This window comes from Stegostoma tigrinum, chromosome 6 (genome assembly GCF_030684315.1).
Source record: "Stegostoma tigrinum isolate sSteTig4 chromosome 6, sSteTig4.hap1, whole genome shotgun sequence".
NCBI lineage: Eukaryota > Metazoa > Chordata > Chondrichthyes > Orectolobiformes > Stegostomatidae > Stegostoma > Stegostoma tigrinum.
The window spans coordinates 96,321,209-96,346,935 of NC_081359.1; the positions used below are offsets into that span (position 1 = coordinate 96,321,209).

The 25,727-nt window shown below is 42.8% G+C and overlaps 1 protein-coding gene across 1 annotated transcript in view; it reads left to right on the forward strand.

Moving 5' to 3' along the window:
- The window catches only part of LOC125453581 (gamma-aminobutyric acid receptor subunit gamma-3), a 577,393-nt gene that overhangs the window by 317,527 nt on the left and 234,139 nt on the right, over positions 1–25,727 (forward strand). The window contains exon 6 of the mRNA XM_059646785.1: positions 24,449–24,586. Coding sequence (XP_059502768.1) covers positions 24,449–24,586 — 138 coding nt within the window. The remainder of the gene's footprint in view (positions 1–24,448; positions 24,587–25,727) is intronic.

The window sequence follows — 25,727 nt, forward strand, 5'->3', positions numbered from 1 at the left end:
CTGCCATCCTTAACTGGTCTAGCCTACATGTGACTCCAGACCCCCAGCAATGTGTTTGATTCTTAATTGTCCACTGGGAAATTAAGGATGGGGAATAAATGCTACTTAGTCAGCAACACCCTCATCCCATGAATGAATAAAAAAAATGAAGAATTCAGTTACTCCCTGCTGGCTCATGCCTCCGTCTACATTTCACTTCATTTGGTAAATGCTAATGACAGTGAAACAGTTGAACATGAGTAACGCAATGAACTCATGATAGCGATTTGTAGTATGGGCCGAGTTTCTTTTCTTATTGCACTTTGCCATAAAGGAAACATTTGATGGGGATCAGGCCTAGACCTAATGGGGCAAATGGCCTTGTTTTGTACCATAAGGAATCTAAGACATGACCAGAGTCAACAGAGAATATCTCACAAGGTGGTCTGCAAATCCATCAAATATAATGACACATTTCTCTTCACTGTAATTTATATGGACATAAAATAGTGTGGGTTCTATTTCCAGCATTAAATGCTTCCTTCCTAATTTTTATACGTGGCCAGTTGAAACATGATGCTTGATCACAAAAAGAGGATAATCTGCGCTTCTTTATTGCTGTTGGTACAGGTTATCATCCAGTGTCTCAAACAGCTGCCATTTTAGTGATTGTCGGTGCACACACAGTATATGAAACATATCATTGGTGCGTCGAATTCTTTTTTGACGTCCCCCACATGGCACTTCCAGCAGAGGCAGTGATTCATGATCAAGTTTGGAATTTCCAGGAAGATAGCCATTGAAGCTACTAGCAGAGCCCCCACTACTTTGCAGGCTGGGTTCAGTTAATTCAGCGTAGAAGTAGTAACCAGGAAGTGTTCAGAAGCAATATTTCCTCTCCCAGTTAACTGAACTAAAGAGGAAGCACAAGATAACCAAGTGTGGAGCTGGATGAACACAGGAGGCTAAGCAGCATCTCAGGAGCACAAAAGCTGACGTTTCGGGCCTAGACTCTGATGAACAGTCTAGGCCCGAAACGTCAGCTTTTGTGCCCCTGAGATGCTGCTTGGCCTGCTGTGTTCATCCAGCTCCACACTTTGTTATCTTGGATTCTCCAGCATCTGCAGTTCCCATTATCACTAAAGAGGAAGCACCTTCTCTCATGTGCATTTTAAGTGATTCGTATTCTCAATCTTGCTCCATAACTAAAACCTTCATCCCAGGCAACATCCCTGGTCAATCTCCTCTACAAGCCCTTCTGTGCAGTCATATCCTTCCTACAGTGTGGTGACCAGAACTACTTACTAAGCTATCAGGTAAGCAGTTGTATCCAGCTGTGGCCTAACCAAAGTTTTTACAGCTCGATATGACCTCTCTGCTCTTATAACCTAAGCTTCGACAATAACGGCAAATGTCCCATACGCCTTCTTAACTGCTCCATTAACCTGCCCTACTGTTTTATGGATCTGTGGACAAACATACCATGATCCCTCTGTTCCTGTGAGCTTCCTGTTGTCCTACCATTTAGATGTATATTTATGATGCCCGGGCATCAAGGGCTGTGGGTCAAGTGCTGGAAGATAGGATTAGAATATTTAGTTGGTTGTCTTTGACTAGCACAGACTCTGATGGGCTAAAGGGTCTTTATTCTGTACTGTGCTTCACTGTGACCATCTCTGACTCAACCTTACAAAAGAAACTTGTGTCACAAGGTGAATACCTTCAAGAATAAATGAAGGACTGACTGCAGAGGTGAACATTAGTGTACATATCTCTGATAGAATAATATATGACAGAAAAATCTGTGTACAAATAGCTTGCAGGAAATAGAGAGAAGGCACAAAACAAATAATCAAGAAACTATTTAAAGGATAATCTGCATTGGACTTTACCATCACAACATTTTGTTTCGAAAGATGAATTATTATATTTCCATGAAGTAAAATAATGGCTCAGGATGGCTTGATTCCAAACATTTGTGTCATTTAAAAAAAGTATACCTGACAGATCAGTGCACAGAATCAACTTGTGTTTTGCTTTCAGACCACACAGGATATCATATTGTCATGTTGGCAAACCCTTTCAGAGTGTGCCAGTGTCAGCCATTGCTTAGCATTGGCAGTTCAGGTCACTGGAAGGGAAAATATTTGTCTAAGCTTACTGCTTTCATCATTATCATCTACATTATCCGACCCCACAACTCCACTTCAAATTGATGGCATAGAATAATGTTATCAATTTTAACACCCATATATGAACAGACCTTTGAGAACATCTGATTCATCTCAGAGCAGGAGCGAGGAGACCCAATCAATTTTAACAACAGGCCTGTCATTAGTATAGCACTATGCAATTTCCCTGTCAAAACAACTTCTGCAGCTGCTCTTGGTATCCATCATTCTTGACTTTGCAAATTGAACCTCTGTGACAATTAAGTTTCAAAGCCATTGGTTTCCACAATGTGTGTATATGAGTTTTCTTTCACATACATTTTCACCAGCCAGTATTTCCAGCAATATCCTGATATGCCTCGAATGTATTGGGAAAATAAGAATGAACTTAGTTTGAGTGTTTTTAAGGTGTAAATAGCCTAACAATTTGCAGTGAATAAGAGATATGCTGTGGGTTATGAACTGGCACAAACTGCTGGGTGAAAATGAGGATAACAAAGTGTGGAGCTGGATGAACACAGCAGGCCAAGCAGCATCTCAGGAGCACAAAAGCTGACGTTTCGGGCCTAGACCCTTCATCAGAAAGGGGGAGGGGGAGAGGGAACTGGAATAAATAGGGAGATAGGGGGAGGTGGACCGAAGACGGAGAGAAAAGAAGATAGGTGGAGAGGCAAGAGAGTTGCAGTGGGAGAGAGATTGGGTTTGGCGTCACTCGCCCCCAATGAAACTCCATAAATGTATATATTTGCAGCAGAAATATGAATTTAACTTCAGAACATTAGGTTAATACTTAACATTGTAAGACGCCATTTCATGGTGAGATTTATGTGCTCACAAAGGTCTTGGCATGATGATAAGCAGTTGTATTAATGCAAATTCTTTCTTTGTCCCAAATTGGATTTCGTTACCATATAATAACGAATTATTAACTTGATGAATTGAACAGATAAGCCTCCACCATTCTGAAAAGATATGACATGCTTTTTTGAATTAGATTCGTTTTAATTCCAGTGATGACATCACTCAATTCCACAGCTGAAGTAAATGTGATAGATCTGGCACACCATTTTAATTGCTTGTAATTTGAAGGAATTTTCGATGGACAAGACCTTGTCTCTGTCAAACCTACCCAACCAGTCTACCAGAATATTCCTGTTCCAAATCCACCATTTTGTCTGCTGCAGCACTTAGTTTTGATTTTTTAAAGCTTTCCCCTAATGGGGCGGCACAGTGGCTCAGTGGGTAGTACTGCTGTCTCACAGCACCACGGTCCCATGTTTGATTCTACCCTCAGGCAACTGCCTGCATGGAGTTTGCACATTCTCCCTGTGTCTGCATAGGTTTCCTCCCACAGTCCAAATATGTGCAGGTCAGATGTACTGGCCATAGGAAATGCAGGGTTACAGGGATAAGGTAAGGTTTTGGGTAGAATGCTGTTTGAAGGGTAGGTGGGATTTGATGGGCCAAACGGCCTGCTTCCACACATCAGAGATTATATGATTTCGGTATGGGAAGAGAACTGTGAGAGGTGGAAAGGAAACATGTTTGACGTCTTTACAGATCTATCCAAAATAGTGCAGAGGTTACCAGAGATCACTGATATCAGTATGACAAGCAAAGGGCATGAAAAGAAAATGTGTTTTGACATTTCACCTCAAATTCAATGATTAAGCAAAGAGGAGGAGACAGAGTAACCTTATTTGCCATTTTTGGTCAAAGTGCTAATAAATTAAATGCTCAATATATTCTGTTCCGAAAATAGACTGGAAATATGATCAAGCGACATCTTCTTAAAATATTTGGGTTGGTGTGATATTTGTTGTGATGGATGTTATTTTCTAGAAATATCATTCAGTCATGGCACTTTATAGAGTGGCATCACCATGATTTCTTTTTTGAAGAATCTTTTTTCAAATTACAACTCTATTTATATGACCAGGCCCTTTCTTTCATCATATTAAATGGCTCACATTCGCAGCAATTAAAGGATAAGAGAGTGAGGAGAAAATGAAAGGATTTTTGTCCCCTTTAACTGGATGCAGTGCAGTTGTTAATGATGTATTTTCAATGGAATTGAACACATTGTGCTGCTGGCAGCTACAAGTTGGATGGTATAATGGAGTAATTTGACACTGTATATGGCAGTTTCTGTGACATTTTGTTGAGTAATCGGCTAATTAAGAAGTAGTTGTAGCTTCTTCTCTGGCAACTCAATGACAAACTAGCCAAAGACATTCCCTTTCGAATGATATTGTAGACAATTGCATCTCCTGACCACTGGAAACAAACTTTATAATTGCCAAAGAACATAAACAGAACAGATGAAAGCTGAAATTGTATCAGAGATAATAGGAACTGCAGATGCTGGAAAATCTGAGATAACAAAGTGTGGTGCTGGATGACCACAGCAGGCCAAGTAGCATCTTAGGAGCACAAAAGCTGACGTTTCAGGCCCAGACCCTTCATCAGAAAAGGATCTGATGAAGGGTCGTTGCTCAAAACGTCAGCTTTTGTGCTCCTAAGATGCTACTTGGCCTGCTGTGGTCATCCAGCTCCACACTTTGTTATCCCCAACTTTAACTCACTTCATTTAACTTCACACCACCTTACTTTAACTTAATTCACATTTAACTCTAATTTCAACTCTGTAATTTTGGCTTTAAACAAATTACTGTTCCTATTCAGTAAAGCGGCCAACTTTGCTCTCAGTGTAAATCTTGCCTCATTTTGCTTTATTTCTCTGAAGATAACTTCAGGGCTGTACTTTTCAAATGTTGGCCTCACTCCTGCAAAATCATTTCTGTTGTTAACTTTTATTCCAAAGTGCGCTCATTTTCCAGAATCTTCATTGGGTCTCAGCCGATGAACTGATCAAACTTGAGCACAACGTTCAATCCCAGCCAATGGAGTTTGCTGGTGAACAACTTGCAAGTGATTATACCGAGTCATGTACAACCACATTCCATGCTCCATATAGGGTAACAGTGGGGCCAATATGTCTAGCAGATTACCATAAAGCCTCCCCATATTTGAGCAACACAGGAAACTGCAGGTCACAGCTTACAGGATAGGTCCTGGCTTTAGCTTTAACTGTGTCCGAGTTTAAAGTAGCTTGATCAAAATTCCAAGAGTTTGGAAAACAAGAAGAAAAGGGTGTCAGGTAGACACAACAGATTTCATATTCAGTTATGCAAGTACACTTTATCAATACGAAAAGCAGACATTATTGCATGTTTTCAGTCATGTAGGGTGATAGTTGTTCCACATCTCTAGACCAAGCTAGATTCCTTTTTCGGATCTCTATCCAGTGATACCTGCTGAAGAACACTCATAGAGTCACAGAGTCATAGGTTGGTCCAGCTCGCCCATGCCGACCAGATATTCTAAATTAATCTAGTCCCATTTGCCAGCATTTGGACCATATCCCTCTAAACCCGTTCTATTCATATATCCAACCCAGAAGCCTTTCAAATGTTGTAATTGTAACCAGCCTCCACCATCTCCTCTGGCAGCTTATTCCATACACGCACCACCCTCTGCGTGAAACATTTGCCCCTTAGGTCCCTTATAAACCTTTTCCCTCTCACCTTAAAACAGTGCCATCTAGTTTTGGGCTCCCCTATCCAGGGGGAAAAAAAACCTTGGTTATTTCCCCTATTCATGCCCCTCACAACTTAATAAACTTCTGTAAGGTCGCCCCTCAGTCTCTGATACTCCAGGGAAAAAAGCCCTCGCCTATTCAGCCTCTCCCTGCGGCTCAAACTCTCCAAACCCTGTGTGGACATCACATGAGAATATGATGTAACATAGCTGTGGTGTCCCACCATCATGGAATAGACAGGAGATGGTCATTGCCTGAACTGAGGATTGAAGAGGAACTGGGGAAGTAAAACTTACTAGAAACTGCATCCACTCACATAAGTTTCACCAAATGGGCACGTTGGCCTTTATTATTGGGATTAAAAGGACAGGAAAGAAAGAAATATTCTTACACTTGGATAGGGTTTCGGTGAGATTATAGCTGGAATATTATATGCAGTTTTAGCCTTCACATTTAAAAAAACACATACTTGCATTGGAGCCAGTATAGCTAAAGTTTACTAATTTTGGTCTTTGCAATGGGAGAATTGTCCTGTGATCAAAGGTTGTACAGTCTGCATCTTATGTGGTCTAGAATTTAGATGAATAAGTGGTCATCTTATGGAAACATGTAAGATTGTAAAGGGCCTTGATAGGGTCACATTGTATGTCACTCAAATGTTAATTCTGGTTTTCTCTCCACAGAAGCTGCCAGACCTGCTAAGTTTCTCCAGAATTCCCTGTGTTTGTTGTTGATAGGGTAGATGCTGAGAGATTATTTCTCCCCCTCAGGGAATCTAAAACACAGGAGCACAAGTACAGGACTTAGAGACGAAGTGAAGTTATTTCACTCAACCTTCATCAATCTTGGAATCCTCTGCCCCTCAAACGGTTGGGGATACTGCAACATTGTATACGATTAAGGCTGAGGCAGACAGAATTGTAGGTGGTGGTGTTCTTATAGGGCTGCAGCCCTTGTCCTTCCAGACGGTAGAGATTGCACATTTCAAAGGTGCTGTCAGAGGAGCCTTGATGAGATACTTTCTGTACTTTCTGTTAGCTTCAAGGGATCCATGTTTAAAAAAAAAGTTGATAATAGTAAATGATAGTCTGCTGACTATGAACTTAGCTGCTAACATTGAGTAAGTGGGAAACAAGGCAATATGAATCATGAACATTGAAATAAAAACCAAAAGAACTAGAGATGCTGGAAATCAGAAACGAAAACAGAAATTGCTGGAAAGGCTCAGCAGATCTGGCAGCATCTGTAGAGAGAAATCAGAGTTAACATTTTGGGTTTACTGACCCCGCCCCCTCAGAACATGTCAGTCACTGAACCTGAAATGTCAACTGTGAGCATGGAAGTGCTTGTTTACTGGCCTCCAATCTTGGTTCAGGAAACGCCCTCTTACTATGGTCTTTTGATTGTCCTCTGCAGCTAACATTGTGTTACCTATGTCGGAAGTCACATGACTTCACCCCATATAGGAGCAGCACTCTAAAAGCTTATGATTTCAAGTAAAACCATTGGATTACAACCTGGTGACACGTGACTTCTGACCTTGTCCACCCCAGGCCAACACCGGCACCCTCACATCGTTGTTATCTATCTGATACATTCTATAAGCAGCCAGTTTGGGTTCAAATGTGGGCAGTTTTGAGATATGGAATGCACTCATTGGAACAGTTTATAGCAAGCCCTTCTGAAGAAGGGATAGACTTGAAGCAAATCTTCAACGAGCTTAAGATTTCTGAAAAGGTTCCTTCACCTGAGAGGCAGTTACCTCAGTCATGATCATTTTGGCTGTTAATAATTGATTACCTATTGACACACATTGCTACAGTTGACATGTGAAAAAATGCATTCAGCAATGGAACATATGGAATAAAGCAGGAAAAGGGGGAATATGGGAGGCAACTGAGCATGAAATAAAGCATGTTCACTCATTCAGGCATAGTATATTGAATCAATAAGAAAAAGGTTGCTCAACTTGAGTTCTTACTATTTATTATGACACCTGCTAGACTTGGACACCATATGTTAATTAGGCAATCAGGTATTTCCTCAAATATTAGTCGCGCTAACTGCAAACATGTAGAAGCATTTTTGCATCACCTACTTTACAAACTGCTTCCAGTAAGGAAGAATTCCTGTCTTCCAACAATCCGAAAGGATGATCTACCCACAACTGAGTGTCTTTTCCAAATGGCTATTTCAGAGGGTATTTAAGAAGCAATCACATTGATGTGGATCTGGGATCATGTGTAGGCCAATGTGGTTAAGAAGGGCAGATTTCCTTTCCGGAAGAGATTATTTTTCAACTGTCCAGTGGCCACATGATCATTATCATTTCTTTCAGATTCATTTAACTCATTACATTTCAGTTCCCGAACAGCCATGAAGGTTGGCAAGGTGGCTCAATGTTTAGCACTGCTGTCTCACAACAACGGGGCCCCAGGTTTGAGTCCAGCCTTCAGTGACTGCTTGGAGTTGGAACATAGAACATAGAACATTACAGCACAGTACAGGCCCTTCGGCCCTCGATGTTGTGCCGACCTGTCATACCGATCTCAAGCCCAGCTAACCTACACTATCCCATGTACGTCCATATGCTTGCCCAATGACGACTTAAATGTACCTAAAGTTGGCGAATCTACTACTGTTGCAGGCAAAGTGTTCCATTCCCTTACTACTCTCTGAGTAAAGAAACTACCTCTGACATCTGTCCTATATCTTTCACCCCTCAATTTAAAGCTATGCCCCCTCGTGCTTGCCGTCACCATCCTAGGAAAAAGGCTCTCCCTATCCACCCTATCTAACCCTCTGATTATTTTGTATGTTTCAATTAAGTCACCTCTCAATCTTCTTCTCTCTAATGAAAACAGCCTCAAGTCCCTTAGCGTTTCCTCGTAAGACCTTCCCTCCATACCAGGCAACACCCTAGTAAATCTCCTCTGCACCCTTTCCAAAGCTTCCACATCCTTCTTATAATGCGGTGACCAGAACTGTACACAATACTCCAAGTGCGGCCGCACCAGAGTTTTGTACAGCTTCACCATAACCTCTTGGTTCTGGAACTCAATCCCTCTATTAACAAAAGCAAAAACATTGTATGCCTTCTTAACAGCCCTGTCAACCTGGGTGGCAACTTTCAAGGATCTGTGTACATGGACACCGAGATCTCTCTGTTCATCTACACTACTAAGAATCTTACCATTAGCCCTGTACTTTGCCTTCCGGTTACTCCTACCAAAGTGCATCACCTCACACTTGTCTGCATTCAACTCCATTTGCCACCTCTCAGCCCAGCTCTGCAGCTTATCTATGTCTCTCTGCAACCTACAGCATCCTTCGTCACTATCCACAACTCCACCGACCTTAGTGTCGTCTGCAAATTTACTAACCCCTCCTTCTACGCCCTCATCCAGGTCATTTATAAAAATGACAAACAGCAGTGGACCCAACACCGACCCTTGCGGTACACCACTCGTAACTGGTCTCCAGGATGAACATTTCCCATCAACTACCACCCTCTGTCTTCTTTCAGGCAGCCAATTTCTGATCCAAACTGCTATATCTCGCACAATTCCATTCCTCCGCATTTTGCACAATAGCCTATTGTGGGAACCTTATCGAACGCCTTGCTGAAATCCATATACACCACATCAACCGGTTGACTCTCATCTACCTGTTTGGTCACCTTCTCAAAGAACTCAATAAAGTTTGTGAGGCATGACCTTCCCTTCACAAAACCATGATGGCTATCCCTAATCAATTTATTATTTTCTAGATAATTATAAATCCTATCCCTTATAACCTTTTCCAACACTTTACCAACAACTGAGGTAAGGCTCACTGGTCTATAATTACCAGGGTTGTCTCTACTCCCCTTCTTGAACAGGGGAATCACATTTGCTATCCTCCAGTCATCTCGCACTATTCCTGTAGACAATGTCGAGTTAAAGATCAATGCCAAAGGCTCGGCAATCTCCTCCCTGGCTTCCCAGAGGATCCAAGGATAAATCCCATCCGGCCCAGGGGACTTATCTATCTTCACCTTCTGAAGGATTTCTAATACCTCTTCCTTGTGAACCTCAATCCCACCTAGTCTAGTAGCCTGTGTCTCAGTATTCTCCTCGACAACATTGTCATTTTCTAGAGTGAATACTGTTGAAAAATATTCATTTAGCGCTTCCCCTATCTCATCTGACTCCACACACAACTTACCACAACTTACCACTACTATCCTTGATTGGGCCTAATCTTACTTTCGTCATTCTTTTATTCCTTAAATACCTATAGAAAGCCTTAGGGTTTACCCTGATCCTATCCACCAACAACTTCTCATGTCTCTTCCTGGCTCTTCTGAGCTCTCTCTTTAGGTCTTTCCTGGCTTCCTCGTAGCTTTCAAGTGCCCTCACTGAACCTTCACATCTCATCCTAACATAAGCTGCCTTCTTCCTCTTGCCCAGAGATTCTACCTCCTTCGTAAACCATGGCTTCTGCACTCTACAGCTTCCTCCCTGCCTGACAGGTACATATTTATCTAGGACACATAGGAGCTTTTCCTTGAATAAGCTCCACATTTCTAATGTGCCCATCCCCTGCAGTTTCCTTCCCCATTCTATGCTCCCTAAATCTTGCCTAATCTCATCGTAATTGCCTTTCCCCCAGCTATAACTCTTGCCCAGTGGTGTACACCTATCTCTTTCCATCACTAAAGTAAACATAACAGAATTGTGATCGCTATCACCAAAGTGCTCACCTACTTCCAAATCTAACACCTGGCCAGGCTCATTACCCAGTACCAAATCTAATGTGGCTTCGCCCCTTGTTGGCCTATATACATACTGTGTCAGGAAGCCCTCCTGCGCACTCTGAACAAAAACTGACCCATCTATAGTACTCGAACTGTCGTGTTCCCAGTGAATATCTGGAAAGTTGAAGTCCCCCATGACAACTACCCTGTCTCTCTCACTCCTATCGAGAATCATCTTTGCTATCCTTTCCTCTACACCTCTGGAGCTATTCGGAGGCCTATAGAAAACTCCCAACAGGGTGATCTCTCCTTTCCTGTTTCTAACCTCAGCCCATACTTCCTCAGTTGACGAGTCCCCAAACATCCTTTCTGCAACTGTAATACTGTCCTTGACCAACAATGCCACACCTCCGTCCCTTTTACCATCTTCTCTGTTCTTCCTGAAACATCTAAATCCCGGAACATGCAACAACCATTCCTGTCCCTGCTCTATCCCTGTCTCCAAAATGGCCACAACATCGAAGTCCCAGGTACTAACCCATGCTGCAAGTTCACCCACCTTATTCCAGACGCTCCTGGCATTGAACAGGACACACTTCAATCCAACTTCTTGCTTGCATTTTCCCTGTATCTGCAAGGATTTCCTCCAGGTACACTGGTTTCCTCCCAATGTCGAAAGATGTGCAGGTGAGGTGGATTGGCTGTAGTGTACAGGGAATGTAGGTAGGATGGATGGTAAATGCAGGGTTACAGTAGTAGGCAGTGGTGGGCCTAGGGACATTGCTCTTCGGAGTGTTGGTGTGGACCCTATGAAAGGGTTGAACGGCCTCTTTCCACACTGCAGGAATCCTTTGACCCTGTATTCCCTGAAGACTGGTTCAGTTTTCCAGCTGACTAACGCAGTGTACCACTGTCGCTATCTAAAATCTGATATCAGCCTTCACAAAACTCATTCAACCGTGGCAAGCTAATCAGCCGTCATGAGTCAATTTCCAAATTTTCTTCTGGATTTAAAACATTCGGTGTGAATTGACAGCCTGTGACAGAAACTGGCCCATTTTTCTTCCTGCTGATGGAAGTGAAAAATGAAGATTGTCTGATTTCCATGGCTTGCAGCTGATTTATAATGACAGATTTTATGGGCCATCAGTAAGTTGAAAATATATCTCATGGTAGTGAGATAACAAGGTGTGGAGCTGGATGAACACAGCAGGCCAAGCAGCATCAGAGGGGCAGGAAGGCTGATGTTTCAGGCCTAGACCCTTCGACAGAAATGGGGGAGGGGAAGAGGGATCTGAAATAAATAGGGACAGAGGGGGAGGCGGATAGAAGATGGATAGAGGAGAAGATAGATGGAGAGCAGACAGACTGGTCAAAGACGTGGGGATGGAGCCAGTGAAGGTGAGTGTAGGTAGGGAGGTAGGGAGGAGATAGGTTAGTCCAGGGAGGATGGATAGGTCAAGGGGGTGGGATGAGGTTGGTAGGTGGGAGATGGGGGAGGGGTTGAGGTGGGGGGAGGGGATAGGTGGGAGGAAGGATAGGTTAGGGAGACAGGGATGAGCTGGGCTGGTTTTGGGATGCATTAGAGGGAGGGACGATTTTGAAGCTTGTGAAGTCCACATTGATACCATTGGGCTGCAGGGCTCCCAAGTGGAATATGTGTTGCTGTTCCTGCAACTTCGGGTAGCGTCGTTGTGGCACTGCAGGAGGCCCAAGATGGACATGTTTCTGCGGAACAGGAGGGAGAGTTGAAATGGTTCACGACTGGGAGGTACAGTTGTTTCATGCAAACCAAACATTGGTGTTTTGCAAAGTAGTCCCCAAGCCTCCACTTGGTTTCCCTGATGTAGAGGAGGCCACTGGCATTAAGAGTCTCATGACAACCATGAATCCATTGTCGATTGTTAGGGGAAAAGCCCATCTGGTTCACTGATGTCCTTCAGGGAAGGAAACTGCCATCCTTGTCTGGCCTGGCCTACATGAGACTCCAGACCCACAGCAATGTGGTTGATTCCCAACTGCTCTCTGGGCAATAAATGCTGCCTAGCCAGTGACATTGTCATCCCATGATCTAGGGTCCACACCTCTGATGTAGAAAATCCAAGACATTGACTATCCTTTGGGGGAAGAAGTTCCTATACATCTCATTTTAAGATCAGTGAACCCCCCTCCTTCTGTAGCTGCGGCTTGTAGTTTGAGATCCCCCAACATGTGTTGTGTCAAGTCCCCTGAGAATCTTGCATGTTTCAATAAGATCAGCTGCCATTCTTCCACACTCTGATAGATAAAAGCCAAACCTGTTTCTGATAGTCTCATGTTTTACACAATTTGAAAGTTCCACTATTGCCAACCTACCTTCATGTGTAAAGACTATGAGCCATGGAATTTGCACCCTAACACTCTGTAGCCCAGATTTTTGCTGTGGCAACTGGACACTTGATTCTAGGCATCTCCCAAATTGACAGATGTGCTTCCATGCAAACGAAGCCCACACTCACGATATTTGCTGCAGTATTTTAAAGATGGCCATAGATCTAGCAACAGCAGAGGCAGACTTGTTGAAAGGCCTGCCGTATTTCTCTGGGGCCTCAGTGCGTTTTATAAAAGGTTACAGGGCTTTGAATTTTCACCCCTCAAACATGCACCCACCTTCCCATGCCCATGCCATTTCATATCCCCACGCCCTTCATAGCCCCATGCCAGCCCATGTTATCTCGCAGTCCCTTCCACCTCAAAAAACCCCTCATGCCCCAAGGCCACCAGTTCATACCTATGCCACCTTATATCCCCATGTCAAGCCCATGCCTCAAATCCTATGTCACCTCCATAGTCTCTTGTCGATTACCCAACATAGACATGTATCAGGAGCCAAGAGGAAGTGAAAATATTAAACTTCTCATATGCCAAGGGTAATGAAGACATTGTCAATACCTCTCTGATAATTAAAATTGAAACACTCAGAGAAGCTTGTCTCACCTCGTAATCTATTAAAGAAGTGATTAAATGAAAGAAATCCCTGATACCCACTTCATAATCAACAAGCTCAATTTAATTTGTCTAACTCTAACAGTTAATAAATTAACAGAACTATTAACAAACCGAACAGATCCCCCTTAACTACTAACTATTCCCATAAACAATAAAATTCTAATGGTATGCTGCTCTCTTGGATACAAGTCCCACTTACATAAAGCAAATCAATTAAAAAAAAATTAAAGCTTAATCTCTCAAAGTTACAGCCAGGATAAATCTTCCAGAGTGTTGTTTGTGTTCTCCACTATCATCCAGTCAGGAATGCCATCCTCCATAGAATTCTTGTTTCAGGAATATTAGCCAAGACTGCAGTAGTACCTTTATTTACATGGAGCTTACTCTGAGATGTTAGAGATTTCTTGGGAGCTGGTGATTTTCTCTTTTTTAAGAGCTGATGGCTGTACTTCGTAGGGGCATTATCAAACAAATCTTAATTCTAGGCTTACGAGGGGTCACTCGAGCAGTTGACCAAATTCCTCATCAAAGAGTTAGGGTGTTGTTCAAAACCTAACAGAGAAACCTACATTAGGAGAGACAGATTTCCCCCAGTGTTTGTTTTGCCTTTTAAAATGCAATGTTATGTTATGTTCCATTGTCGTCTCAGATTCCTTTGTGCTGTTTAGCTGCCTTCTTTCCACATGTTGAGAATTCCTATATTCCAGATTCTAATCCTCCCATCCCCTTTCTAGTTTTGTCACATTTTGAGCTATCTGGTGCTCTCGGTTAATGGTTAGCATCAGTCAACTGTCTTATGGATTCCTACCCATAGCAGCCATGTTAGCACATCCCAGCTCAAACTGTCTGGGCAAGACTTAGAGGGTGCAAGAGTTATGACAATTCTGTCACTTTAAGGGGTTATTTTGACCTTTTTTTGAAGATAGGTTGTAAAGCAGAGATACCGAGCTGTCAAGAAGAAAGTAAACAATTTGTGAAGCTTTGGGAAGTTGGAACAGTAGAAACATTCTTGGTGTGACCACCTCTCACAGAACAGGCTTTCCAATTATTTTTAGTTTTTCAGTTTAGTTTTAAACAGAAGCTTTTGGAGATTTATAAAAAGAGTTGGAAGCTTCAGTGAATGCCTCCTGGCTACTACTGATTCTGAATTTTCTTTTGATTTTCTTTTTCCCTCCTGGATTGGAAACTGCATGTGAGAGTCTGTGTATGAATTTACCTTTGTTCCAAGGGTGTGTTAATGGAATGTTACTATATTAGAACAGTTCATTAGTAATAGGTATTGTATCTGTTATTCATTTAAGTTTTCCAACAGCTAAATAATTCTCCTAATAATGCTTTCCTTTGTTTATATTCTAAGTGTAGTGTTTAAATGAATTGTGTTTTGCTTAACATTGAGTAGTTTGACCAGTTGCATTGCGTCTAGAACATGGTGCTTGACGTCTACCTTTAAGATAAGAAAAGGTTAGGGTCTAGGTTACCTTCCTAAAATATATTGAGGGGTCCATAACAGGGTGCAGGTTGAGAGACTGGCATTGTAGCTGGGTGATGTGAGGTAGAGAAGGGAGAAGTGATGAAGGGTTGCAGAGCGCCATAAAAACCACTAGAAGGTTATGTGGGGTTCTGGCAGGTCCATCTCCTTCCTGGCATTGTTGGCGTTTTACTGAGGCATGGTAAGCAGCAGACCACCGTCTGCACAGTAGCCAAGGGAAGCCTTAAAATGGTCAATTGATGGCCACCATCACTTGTTACTTCACTAGTGGAGGACGAGCACTGCACCATGCCGGGAGACTGGCAGTGCGCAATCTGTGGCCTCGGAATGACGTATCTCTAATTGCTGGGTACCCTTTTGGGCTGACCTCTGTGACGAGAGTTGTCCAATGCCCTCATTTGAAAGAAATGCCTCTTTCGTCCTCAACACCGAATCCTCACCTCCTAGCGAGAGCCTGCCTAAGCAGCTCCAGAATGGCACACGAACTCACAATAATTCCCAGGCCGCCTCCTCCTGGCTGGTCCAAGGCCATGTCTGATAGCACTGCTGTGATTGGTGAGCAGCCAGCCCTTCAATTGGCATACACCTCTGTGGGGTTGGGATATAATGGGGCAGAAGACCTGATGGAAGTGTGAGGAGCATAAAATGCAGTCATGACCTCAGTGATTAGTCTGAGGTGACATTGCGCCCGCCCACCTTCCCAGCTGGTGAACAGGGGAACAACCATCATATCAAGTCCCGGCCTTTGTGTGCTGACAATGTATGAATTATTCCATTATTCCGTTATCCTCATTCCAAGCCAATTGGTGAAGTATGAGAAAAGACACAAGTACTTTCATTGTTGATTGGTTTGTACACAGATTGAGGCATTATTTATATCTGCTCCTTTCCACTTTCCTAGGAACCTATCTTTGTACACTTCCAATGCAAATAAATAATTAACTTCAATGGGGCTTTAACCTATTGCATCGTTTGGAAACAGGGAGCCAATGTCTCCTCTTGGCCTCTGAAAGCTCAGGGAACCTGGAAGCCTGTGAACCTACTTAACGTATGGTTGCATTCAATCCCCTCCAGCTCAAATCCCTGATGGGAGAACACCTTCAACTGGGACTGCCCTCCATCTCGAGGTGATTGGATGGTTAATGGCAGATAATGTCTGCATGGTGCGCAAGTGTGAGGAATTGAGATAGCCGGTACAGGAAACTTGACCAGGTCAAACAAGTAAATGTCTCTGAGGGAATTCCCACAAGATCATTCCGTTTGTGGGACTGATGTTCCTGAGGGAGGTACTGGGACTGGGTGCCAATGCCCATGTTGGGGTGTGGTCAAATGAGTCACACCTGAACTATCTTAGAACTGTGGCTGCCACAAGGGCGGCAGCATAGATTTGAAGTTTCAGAATGGCATTGACTGTGAGCATTGGACAAATGCCCAATACACAGCTTCTATTGGGAACATCCAGCCCACTCCAGCACCAACCAGCATGCCCTAGAAGCACTCCCACTGTCCAAGGTCCTTTTGGATGAGACATTGAAACCAAGTCCCATCCGTCCTTGTGGAGGAAACTTAAAAGGTCCCGGGACATAATTCCAAAGCCAGAACAGGGGAGTTCACTTCAATGTTCTGACCTTTCCTTCGACAATGTGACCAAAACAGTTAATTGTGTCAATACTGCGTTGCTGCTTCTTGTGTGCATCTTGGCCACTGTGTTTCAGACTTCACAGCTTGTGCCGACAGTTTAGAAGTAATCAACCGAGGCTGCATTTATCATCAACATCACCATAGCAACTACACATGTGCAGACGCATATGAGCAGTAGAGGTCCTGTCGCAGGTGACAAACAACATCATCGTGGGTTCCAGCAGCCATCTTTGCCATTGGAAACATGTACTTCCTTTAATTGGTGCCTGTGGCAAATTCCGATGGTATAAGATGCTGCGTCATTGCAAGTCTTCATTTTAGTTCATTTCGATGAAGCCCGATATCTGAGTTTAGGAGCAGCCAAGGACACAATCAGTTGGCTCACACTATAACCACATGGCAGGACCCGAAAGTGAGCACTGCCTGAATTCCAACAGTCTTCCCCTGGCTTTATCTGATTTCTAATGTTCTATATACGGACCTGCCACAGTGAGATGAATGACACCGTATTTATCCTGTGTGCCCAAGAAATGAACTGTGCCACATTTACTGTCTGTTGTTATTAGATCATTTATTCCATATTTACAGTTCACTTCTCTGAAAAATGAAGTATCCATCTTCATAACTTTCGCAGTTAGATAACAAATTATTCTATTTTTACTGTCTGTCAAAAGATAACTCATGACTCTATGTTCACGGCCCACCACAGTCCAACAAGAGACAATTCCCATTTTGCAGCATGTATCGAGAGTTAATTTTCAACAGGCTGAATGGGCTCATTCTCTTTCTGTATCTTTACAGTCTTATAACAAATGCTGGAGAAACTCAGCAGGTCAGGCAGCATCTGTGGAGAGAGAAACAGTTAATGTTTTAGGCTGAAGGACTTTGGTCAGAACGGAGAATGTAAGGTTTTGAGCAATGAAGCAGGTTTCAGGTGGGTAAAGCAGCAGAGAAAAGTGCAGGACTGGCGAGGAAAATAAACAAAAGGAAAATTCAGTGATTGGATGGAAGAGACGAGAGTAAGGCGTGGATTTCTGGCTCCTACTGGTAACAGGGACAGAGACATCAAGCGCAGAGTGTCATGGCTCTGCTGCGTCCCTGCTGACAATTTTCCTTGATGGGGCTGGGGGCAAGAACCAGCCAGGGGCTGACCTTTGACCAGTTGAGTCAGGCTGATGACGATTTCCCATTTAGTCCGCAGCCTCCTGGAGGTGGCAAGGCACAGTTTAGCCCCCTGCAAGGTGTCCCTGTGGCAGGTTTGGAGGCCTTCAATACCTGCCTAGGCACTCTACCAGCCACATGTGGGAGGGGTTCACCCACTTCACCCCTCCCCCGCCCTCAATCAGCACCATCCCTTCAGAGGCTGCCATCTTTATATTTGAATTTGACAATGTTGGAGAACCGGCACCTCCAATGTGTAGCATCCTCTCATTCACTTACCTGCCATTTTTTTCGAGCCAGAAGGCTTCAAATTGGCTGGATAGCGACAAGGCCCTCTTTACTATCCTAAGCCTGCCTTCTGGCCATTAATTAGCATATCAAGGAAAAGCACATTTCACTGTACATTGTGGATCTTTGCCAGATTTAGCTGAATCAGTTTGAGCTCGCATCCGGAGGGGTTACAGAGGAATTGCATTCCCCCATCATTTTGCCAAAAAAACAAGCCAGATAAGGACACCAAATTAAGGGAGGATGAAGCAGCACAACTCGATGGGCATGGACTGGAAGCAGCTTCAAGTACCATCAGCTGCATGCAAAACAAAGGGCAGAATACATCAGTAATGTCTACAACAGTGCGCTATGAAAATGATCTCCACATTTGGGAGCTGAGCATTGCTGTCAAACTCCTACACATTACTGAGGGATAATAGCCCCACAGCAAATCATGTTAATAAGTTAACAGCAGCTGGCATAAGTATAAACTATATGTGTGTATGTATGTGCACTTGCAGTCTGATGCTGTATTCATGTTTGATAGCTGCTATAAACACGAACCAACAAGCTATTAATTATCACTGTCCATTTCTCTTACAAAGAGTAGGCTTTTGTAAATTCTGGACCATATGCAGCTACTGGGGACTATTACAAAACTGGGCTTGATGTGTTGGGATTTTAGCACCAATCTCTGCATTAGACCTCCCTGTCCTGTAGGCATCTGGGCCAGAATGTTATGAGCGCTCAATTCTAGGCCATTGCTCCAGTACATTACTGAGGGAGGACTGTGCTGTCAGATGTTTTTCAAAGGAGCCAGTTAATTGAGGCTTCTCCTGTCCCCTCAGTTGGGCATCATAAATTCCATTCCATTATTTAAAAGAAACATTATCCCCCGTGGCCTGACTGATGCATATCCCTTGACCAAAATCACTAAAATGAGATCAGTTGGCCACTATCACTTTGCTTTCTGCTAGAACTTCTCATGTGCAAATCTGCTGCTTCATTTCCTAGACAACAACAACATTTGAAAGGAAGTAATTAATTGACTGTGAAGGGCTTTGGGACATCCTCAGGTTGCAAAAGGTGCTATAGAAATGAAAGCCATTCTTTCAGAGATAATGGGAACTGCAGATGCTGGAGAATTCCAAGATAATAAAATGTGAGGCTGGATGAACACAGCAGGCCAAGCAGCATCTCAGGAGCACAAAAGCTGACGTTCTTTCAGTTTTGTAAAGTAGGTTTTTGTGATTCTGTCCAGATTACAATTGACATTTGGGATCAGTTGCCTATTATAAGAAGCATACCACTTCCATATTAGAAATCAGTTTGATGATATCCATCAAGGACGGCTAATCATCGATGCCAGTTTTCTGTCCAGGTGAAAGATAAAAATCTATATCAATATCTTTGCAAAAGCCTCATAAAAAAAGGGACCTTGATTATTGCACCAATCTTAATTAGACTTGCCTTTTTTGCTTTAAAAACTGGTACAAATATAAGTGGTAATTTCTCTTCAATGCAGTTTTAATTAGGTTTCATTTTAATTGCATTTTAGTTTAATTAAATGGGCTTGGATGAAGAAACCCCTTTGGCAAGTTTTGGCGTCCTCCTACCAGGTGATAAGAGGAATAATATGTGCAGCATAGGTTAAACAATCAGATGTACAATATGCCTGTCAGCTATGTGTATTCATAATATGCTAGTTAGTCTCTAGGACTCCAGATCCGACCTAAGAAAGCAACCCCTCGTTACTACCTGTGTCTCACTGTATTCAAAAACCTGTCAATTAAAGGAGATTGCTGATTGCCAGGGGAAATGAAACCTTATTGACATCCAACAGGGAAAAGATCGATCCAATTGTTGGAGCTTCGTGGATGCCATGACTGAAACTGAGAGAGTCTTTGGAAGGAGAAAAGGAAGTGATATTTCAAATTGCTAAAATTTCAGAATGCATGTTCATTTCAGCATCTCTCTCTCTACAGTGAATCAGGATCATGAGTGCAAACAACAACAAATCTCTTCAATTGGTCAGAGGGTAGAATCTTCATTGAGACAGGGAGGTACAGCATTAGGTGCTAATGTCTGTTATCTGAGCACCGCAGAATCTCTTGAACTGCCAAGCTACCAAGCAGGCATGCTTTCGATAGGTGCACTGGGATGCCACATTTGTAAAGGGGATTGCACATATGCCTGAAAGGATGGCAGTCAGCTACCAATTTGGCACCATGTTCCAGCTTGTGCCCTTTCTCAGTTGTGCAAGTCTGTCGACTGGCACAGAGGACTTCCTACCAGTGCTACTTAAAAGGATCATCAACTACTTGTAGGTTGGCTGCTGATTTTTTTTTCTGGCTGTGGCTGCAATTCTACATGATTTGGCTGCTTTTTTGTGTGTATTTGCAGTTTCAGCAGTCCTTAGAGAAAGCTCTGGTTGGATCAGAAGGACATTTTTAGTGAGTTAAATGTTTGTGAGCATACAAGATGCTTCAAAAACCAATGCTTTCCTAGTGGTCAGAGATAATGGGAACTTCAGATGCTGGAGAATCTGAGATAACAAAGTGTGGAGCTGATTGAACACAGCAGGCCAAGCAGCATCTTAGGAGCACAAAAGCTGATGTTTCGGGCCTAGACCCTTCATCAGAGGGTCTAGACCCGAAACGTCAGCTTTTGCGCTCCTAAGATGCTGCTTGGCCTGCTGTGTTCATCCAGCTCCACACTTTGTTATCTCGCTTTCCTAGTGGTGTTGAGCTTGGTCAGAAGAATGAACAGAGGCTAATCAGAGCAGGGTGAGCTGCTAGAAGAAGGAGGAGGAAGAAGCAGTGCACTTTTCCAAACTGTGCAGCGCTGCCCCCTGTATAGGGCAAAGAGTGTAGACAAACCTCTCCCGAATCACAGCAATTTCAGTTGCCTCCTCCTCTATGGCTCCTTCTCCTCTAGAAAGAAGGAGATGCATCAGTGAAAGTTTTATGATATGTTTCAATGATCATGATGGATGAGTTGTTAGTTTGTATAAGTAGTCAGATGTGTCTGTGAGACAACATAGTATGGAGCTGGAGGAACATACCTGGCCAGGCAGCATCAGAGGAACAGGAAATTTGACATTTCGGGTTGGGACTCTTCTTCAGAAAAGGTGTGGATGTGATACTGGACTCTGTGCTTTATATTTGAGTGTATGATAAGCTATGTATAATGCAATAATGATTCCTGATTGATGTTGCTCATAGGTAGATTGAGTTGGATGGGGTGGGTTTTGTAGTGTTGGCGAGTGAAATGTATGTGTTTAATTGAGCAGTGGATCAAGTTAGATATGGCACTACTGACCTGGGCAAGCCCTGAAAGATCATCAAATTTCTTCCTGCACTGCAGCAGATTCTTAGAGCCACATTCAAGCAGTGACAGCTGCCGCTGTCACCTGCCACTATCACTTACCGCTGTTTTCTGAGCAAGTGCCTGGAGAGCTTTGTTCACCATTAAGGATATAAGACATCTTTGTTTCTGTCGCTTCCATAAAAACACCTTGTCCTGCATCCAAAAACCTTGGCGCATACACTTTCCCGTGGTCAACCATTTATGAATCTTCCATGGCACGGGATCCGAATTACAGAATTGTTACATTGCAGAGATAATGTTTCGAGTCCAGATCGACTGTTCTTCAGAGCTAAAGGTCTCAGAGCGGCTCTTATTATGGACGTCTTCTCTAATACCACTTTGAAACATTATGAGGCGACTTTGTCTGGTTAAATCTGACCTATATGTAATCCCTGTCCTGCAACACTGTGGGACTGGTTGTGAACTGCCCTCAGAAGTAAAGCACCACAGTACAACCATTCCAGAAAAAGAGTCATAAAAGCATCTGGGAAAATAAAGCTCACATTCTGAAAATGCATTTCTAACATCGGCTTGGAATCCTAGTCACCATCGCCTTTTACATTGCAGTGAATCACACTCACGTCAACAGTCTCTCACACATTTCCCATGGAATATACATCCTGTACTGTACCTTTTACTGGTTACCTTGCAATGTAGATTTGGCAGTGCCATGGACCGCATATGTAGTTAAAAAATCCACTTTTCAGGACATCCTGAAGCATTTTACAGCCAATGAAGTATTTTATCAAGTGTCATCTTTGTTGTAATGTAAGAAGTGCAAAAGTCAACCTGTAAGTTCCACGAACAGCAATGTGATGACATGCAGATAATTTGTTTCTTTGTGTGTCATTGAGTGAGTGATAAGCATTGGCCAAGACACAAGCAACAATTCTCCTGTGCTCTTCTGCAAGACAGTACTGTAAGATCTTTGCATGCACTCAAGCAGGCAGAAAGGGCCTTAATTTAGCATCTCATCTGAAAGGCAGCATCACCAAAGGTACTCTCCCAACCCAACTCTGCTCTGGAGTGCCAGCCTAGCTTTGGTGTAATCACAGGGCTTTGAACCGAGAACCTTGTGGTTCATTGGTGACTGTGCAAAATGACTGCAGTGCAGAAAATCGGCCCAACGGTTAAATTGATATAAAATGGATGGATTAGGCATATATTTGAATGTTAATTTCTGCAGAACATCAGAGCAGATAGGCAATTAACTTTCACTGGTGACAAAGTCATTTGTCTATGGAGTCACAAAAGAGCAGGCAATGTGCACTGACCCCGGTGATGCCTGCCTCCTTCTGACTGGGTGTAAGGAAAAGACCAACAGTCCTGCCTAAAATGTGAACCCTTTGCAGACAGACTCATTTGTTTCCATTTAGATTTATGTTGCTTGCTCTGAATAATTGAAAGGAAGGTCAGAGGAATTTTATTTCTAATGCATTGCAGCACTGCCTTGTTTACTGGAGGCAGCCACTGTGGAAATGCCACCGAATAAATATTAATGAGATTATTATTGGCCATGCCTAGGATACTTTTACATTAGCACGTTACTCCTATATTTTAATAAATGGGATATCATGGAGGACTTTGCAGAGTGCAAACTGAATTTTTCCCCAGATACTTCTGTTCCATTTTAAAGTGGACATTAACAGGAACCACAGGGTGGATTAGTGGCTAGCACTGCTGCCTTACAGCACCAAGGACCTGCATTTGATCCCGGCCTTGGATGACTGTCCTTGTAGAGTTTACACATTCTCACTGCATCTGTGTGTGGCTTTCCTCACACAGTTCAACGATTTACGGGTTATGTGGATTGGCCATGAGGAAATATGGGGTTACAAGGATAGGTAAAGAGTTGTCTGGGTGGGATGTTCTTCAGCAGGTCAGTGTGGACTCAATGGGCTGAATGGCCTACTTCCACATTGTAGGGGTTCTATGAAGTGCAATCCAGTTCACCGACTTCAAGTGGACATTGAAGGTTCTCTTGTTGTACTCAACAAAGAGCAAGGTATTTTTATAGGGCCTCATCAACACTTAATGAACACCTCAAAAATTAATTAGTGGTCATTCATCTTAAAGTTGTCTTTAGTTTCCTTGTGAAGGTAGTAGTGGATCGTCTTCTTTACAACTGTGCAATACATCGAAGTACCTTACTAGACTGCTTCAGGGCAACTTTGGTGTGGGACTACTGTCACAGACAGTCAGGATTTTTTTTACAGCAGTCCAATCCTCCATGGTCACTTCTAGGGGATACCAGATTAGGTAAATTGAATTCCATTTCTGACACATTAAATTAGACCCAATATACCATCCATTACAAAACACAGCTGGAACCGGCACCTGCCAGAAGCAGCAAAAACCAGACATATAGTTTCTAGCCACCACAAGACTACAGCATTTCATATGAGGCTCCACAGGACTAAGGATGTCGCCCAGTAAGTGGACATAATGACTACTATCAAACCTCTCAGCTGGATATGCACCTAATTAGATCTCTTGTTATTGAATTGGACAAACTAAATCACTCATGAAAACAATGATTAGGACAAGGGTTTATTTCCATATGAATACCCTTGGCTCAGATTTCTGTGTTTAGAGTGGCCAAGGAAATGGTGATACACAGAAAAAAAGACCCACCGATTCTTCCAGCCAACTGGCTCACACCACATGGTGCTTTAACTCCTATGTTCTGTCCCTTCCCCACAAAGTCTAAGCTGTAACTTCTATTCGTTGTTCGTAGACTTTTTTCTACATTGTACTGGTACATTCCACGTGATTGGAAGGGCACACACCCATGCAACTTAATGGGAAACAGTGCTCTCCACCCTTCTCAGAAGTCAAGCTATGTCCCAAATGATGCAAAAAACCCAGAAAGAAAATTAGGACCACAAGAGGAAAAATGTTAGTAAGTGTCTTCCCTATTGCCTTAGGCAATTGAAACGGCATTTTCAAGTCTTGTTGTTTTATGTTACAAAATCTACATTATGATTGTGAACAAACTGCTGAGCATTTGAGAATAAAAGCTGTTCTGTGATTTCTTCCAGATGGATACCCAAAGGAAGAGATGGTCTACAAATGGAGGAAGAATTCAGTGAAAACAGGCAATCAGAAGTCCTGGCGGCTCTACCAATTTGATTTCTTGGGCTTGAGAAACACAACGAAAATCATTGAAACAACTGCAGGTATTGGATTGACGTTCTTGTTAGTTTTCAAAGCTTGATGTCTAAGTGCCTTATTCTCCACAAGCAATGACACTCAGACTTCCACCGATATTGTTAAAAAGTTAACAATATCGCTTGCAGTTGAGTGTTAAGGGTAAGAAGTGTGATTTACGTGCACTGTCAATCAATTGAGACACACATTGAAGGAAGCAACATCATGACATTATGCAGTGAGCAGATAATGAAACTGGATTGCGTTGTCTGAGGACAGTTTTCCTTGCTGAAAATGGAGTCAATTTGACCAGTCACTCAGTCCAGGGTTGATTGGATTGGTTATTTTAATTAGTCATTGGACTGAGCAGGTTGACAGAAAAGTGGCAATTGTAATTTATTCAGGAAACATGTGACATAATTCATGTGAGGAGGGCAAAGGCAATGCAAATGGTGATGAATGATAGGATGCTGAGAAGGATAGTAAAAGTTAAGAACATTCAGATCAGTGACTACAGTTCATAAAATAACTGCTATGGCTATGAAGCACTTGTAAGTGTAGAAATTTGCAGGAAGTTTGGTAAAACTGAATTTTCTGTTTCACCATTTCTTTTGAAAAATTCCCATTCACTAAAGATAATTCAGTGAAAACCCATGAAGCTAACATATTCAATCTCAAAGACTCCGGTTTTGTTTCGAGCTCTCAGAATTTACTATTCCTTTTTCTTGTCAAGCATAGTACCAATCTCAGCAATGATTGCCTGCTGCTGCTCGCCTATTCTGTCACTCTCAGTCAGTCATTACTTGATGTGACTTGATATTTTATGCAGCTGTCTACGAAATGTTTCCTTCTGTGTGGCAGGTCCCAGAAATTGTGTTACACTCATTTTTACAGCCTTCCTCATCAATGACAATTCTGCTGTTCTTCACACCTTCCGTCTCCTACATCTTCTGATTCCATCAACTACTATGACTAAGACTGTGCTAGCTCCTGGGCCTCCGCAGTCAATCCTTCAATTCTCATCCTCAGTCCACCCTCTGGTTCACTCGAGTCGGGCTGGTGCCTCTTCATCATTGAGCCTAGTTGAATTGACAGAACTCTTGTTTGGCAGTGGGCACATAACATGTACTTGGAGCAAAAAAGAAAGCACATACAGCCCACAGACTGGAG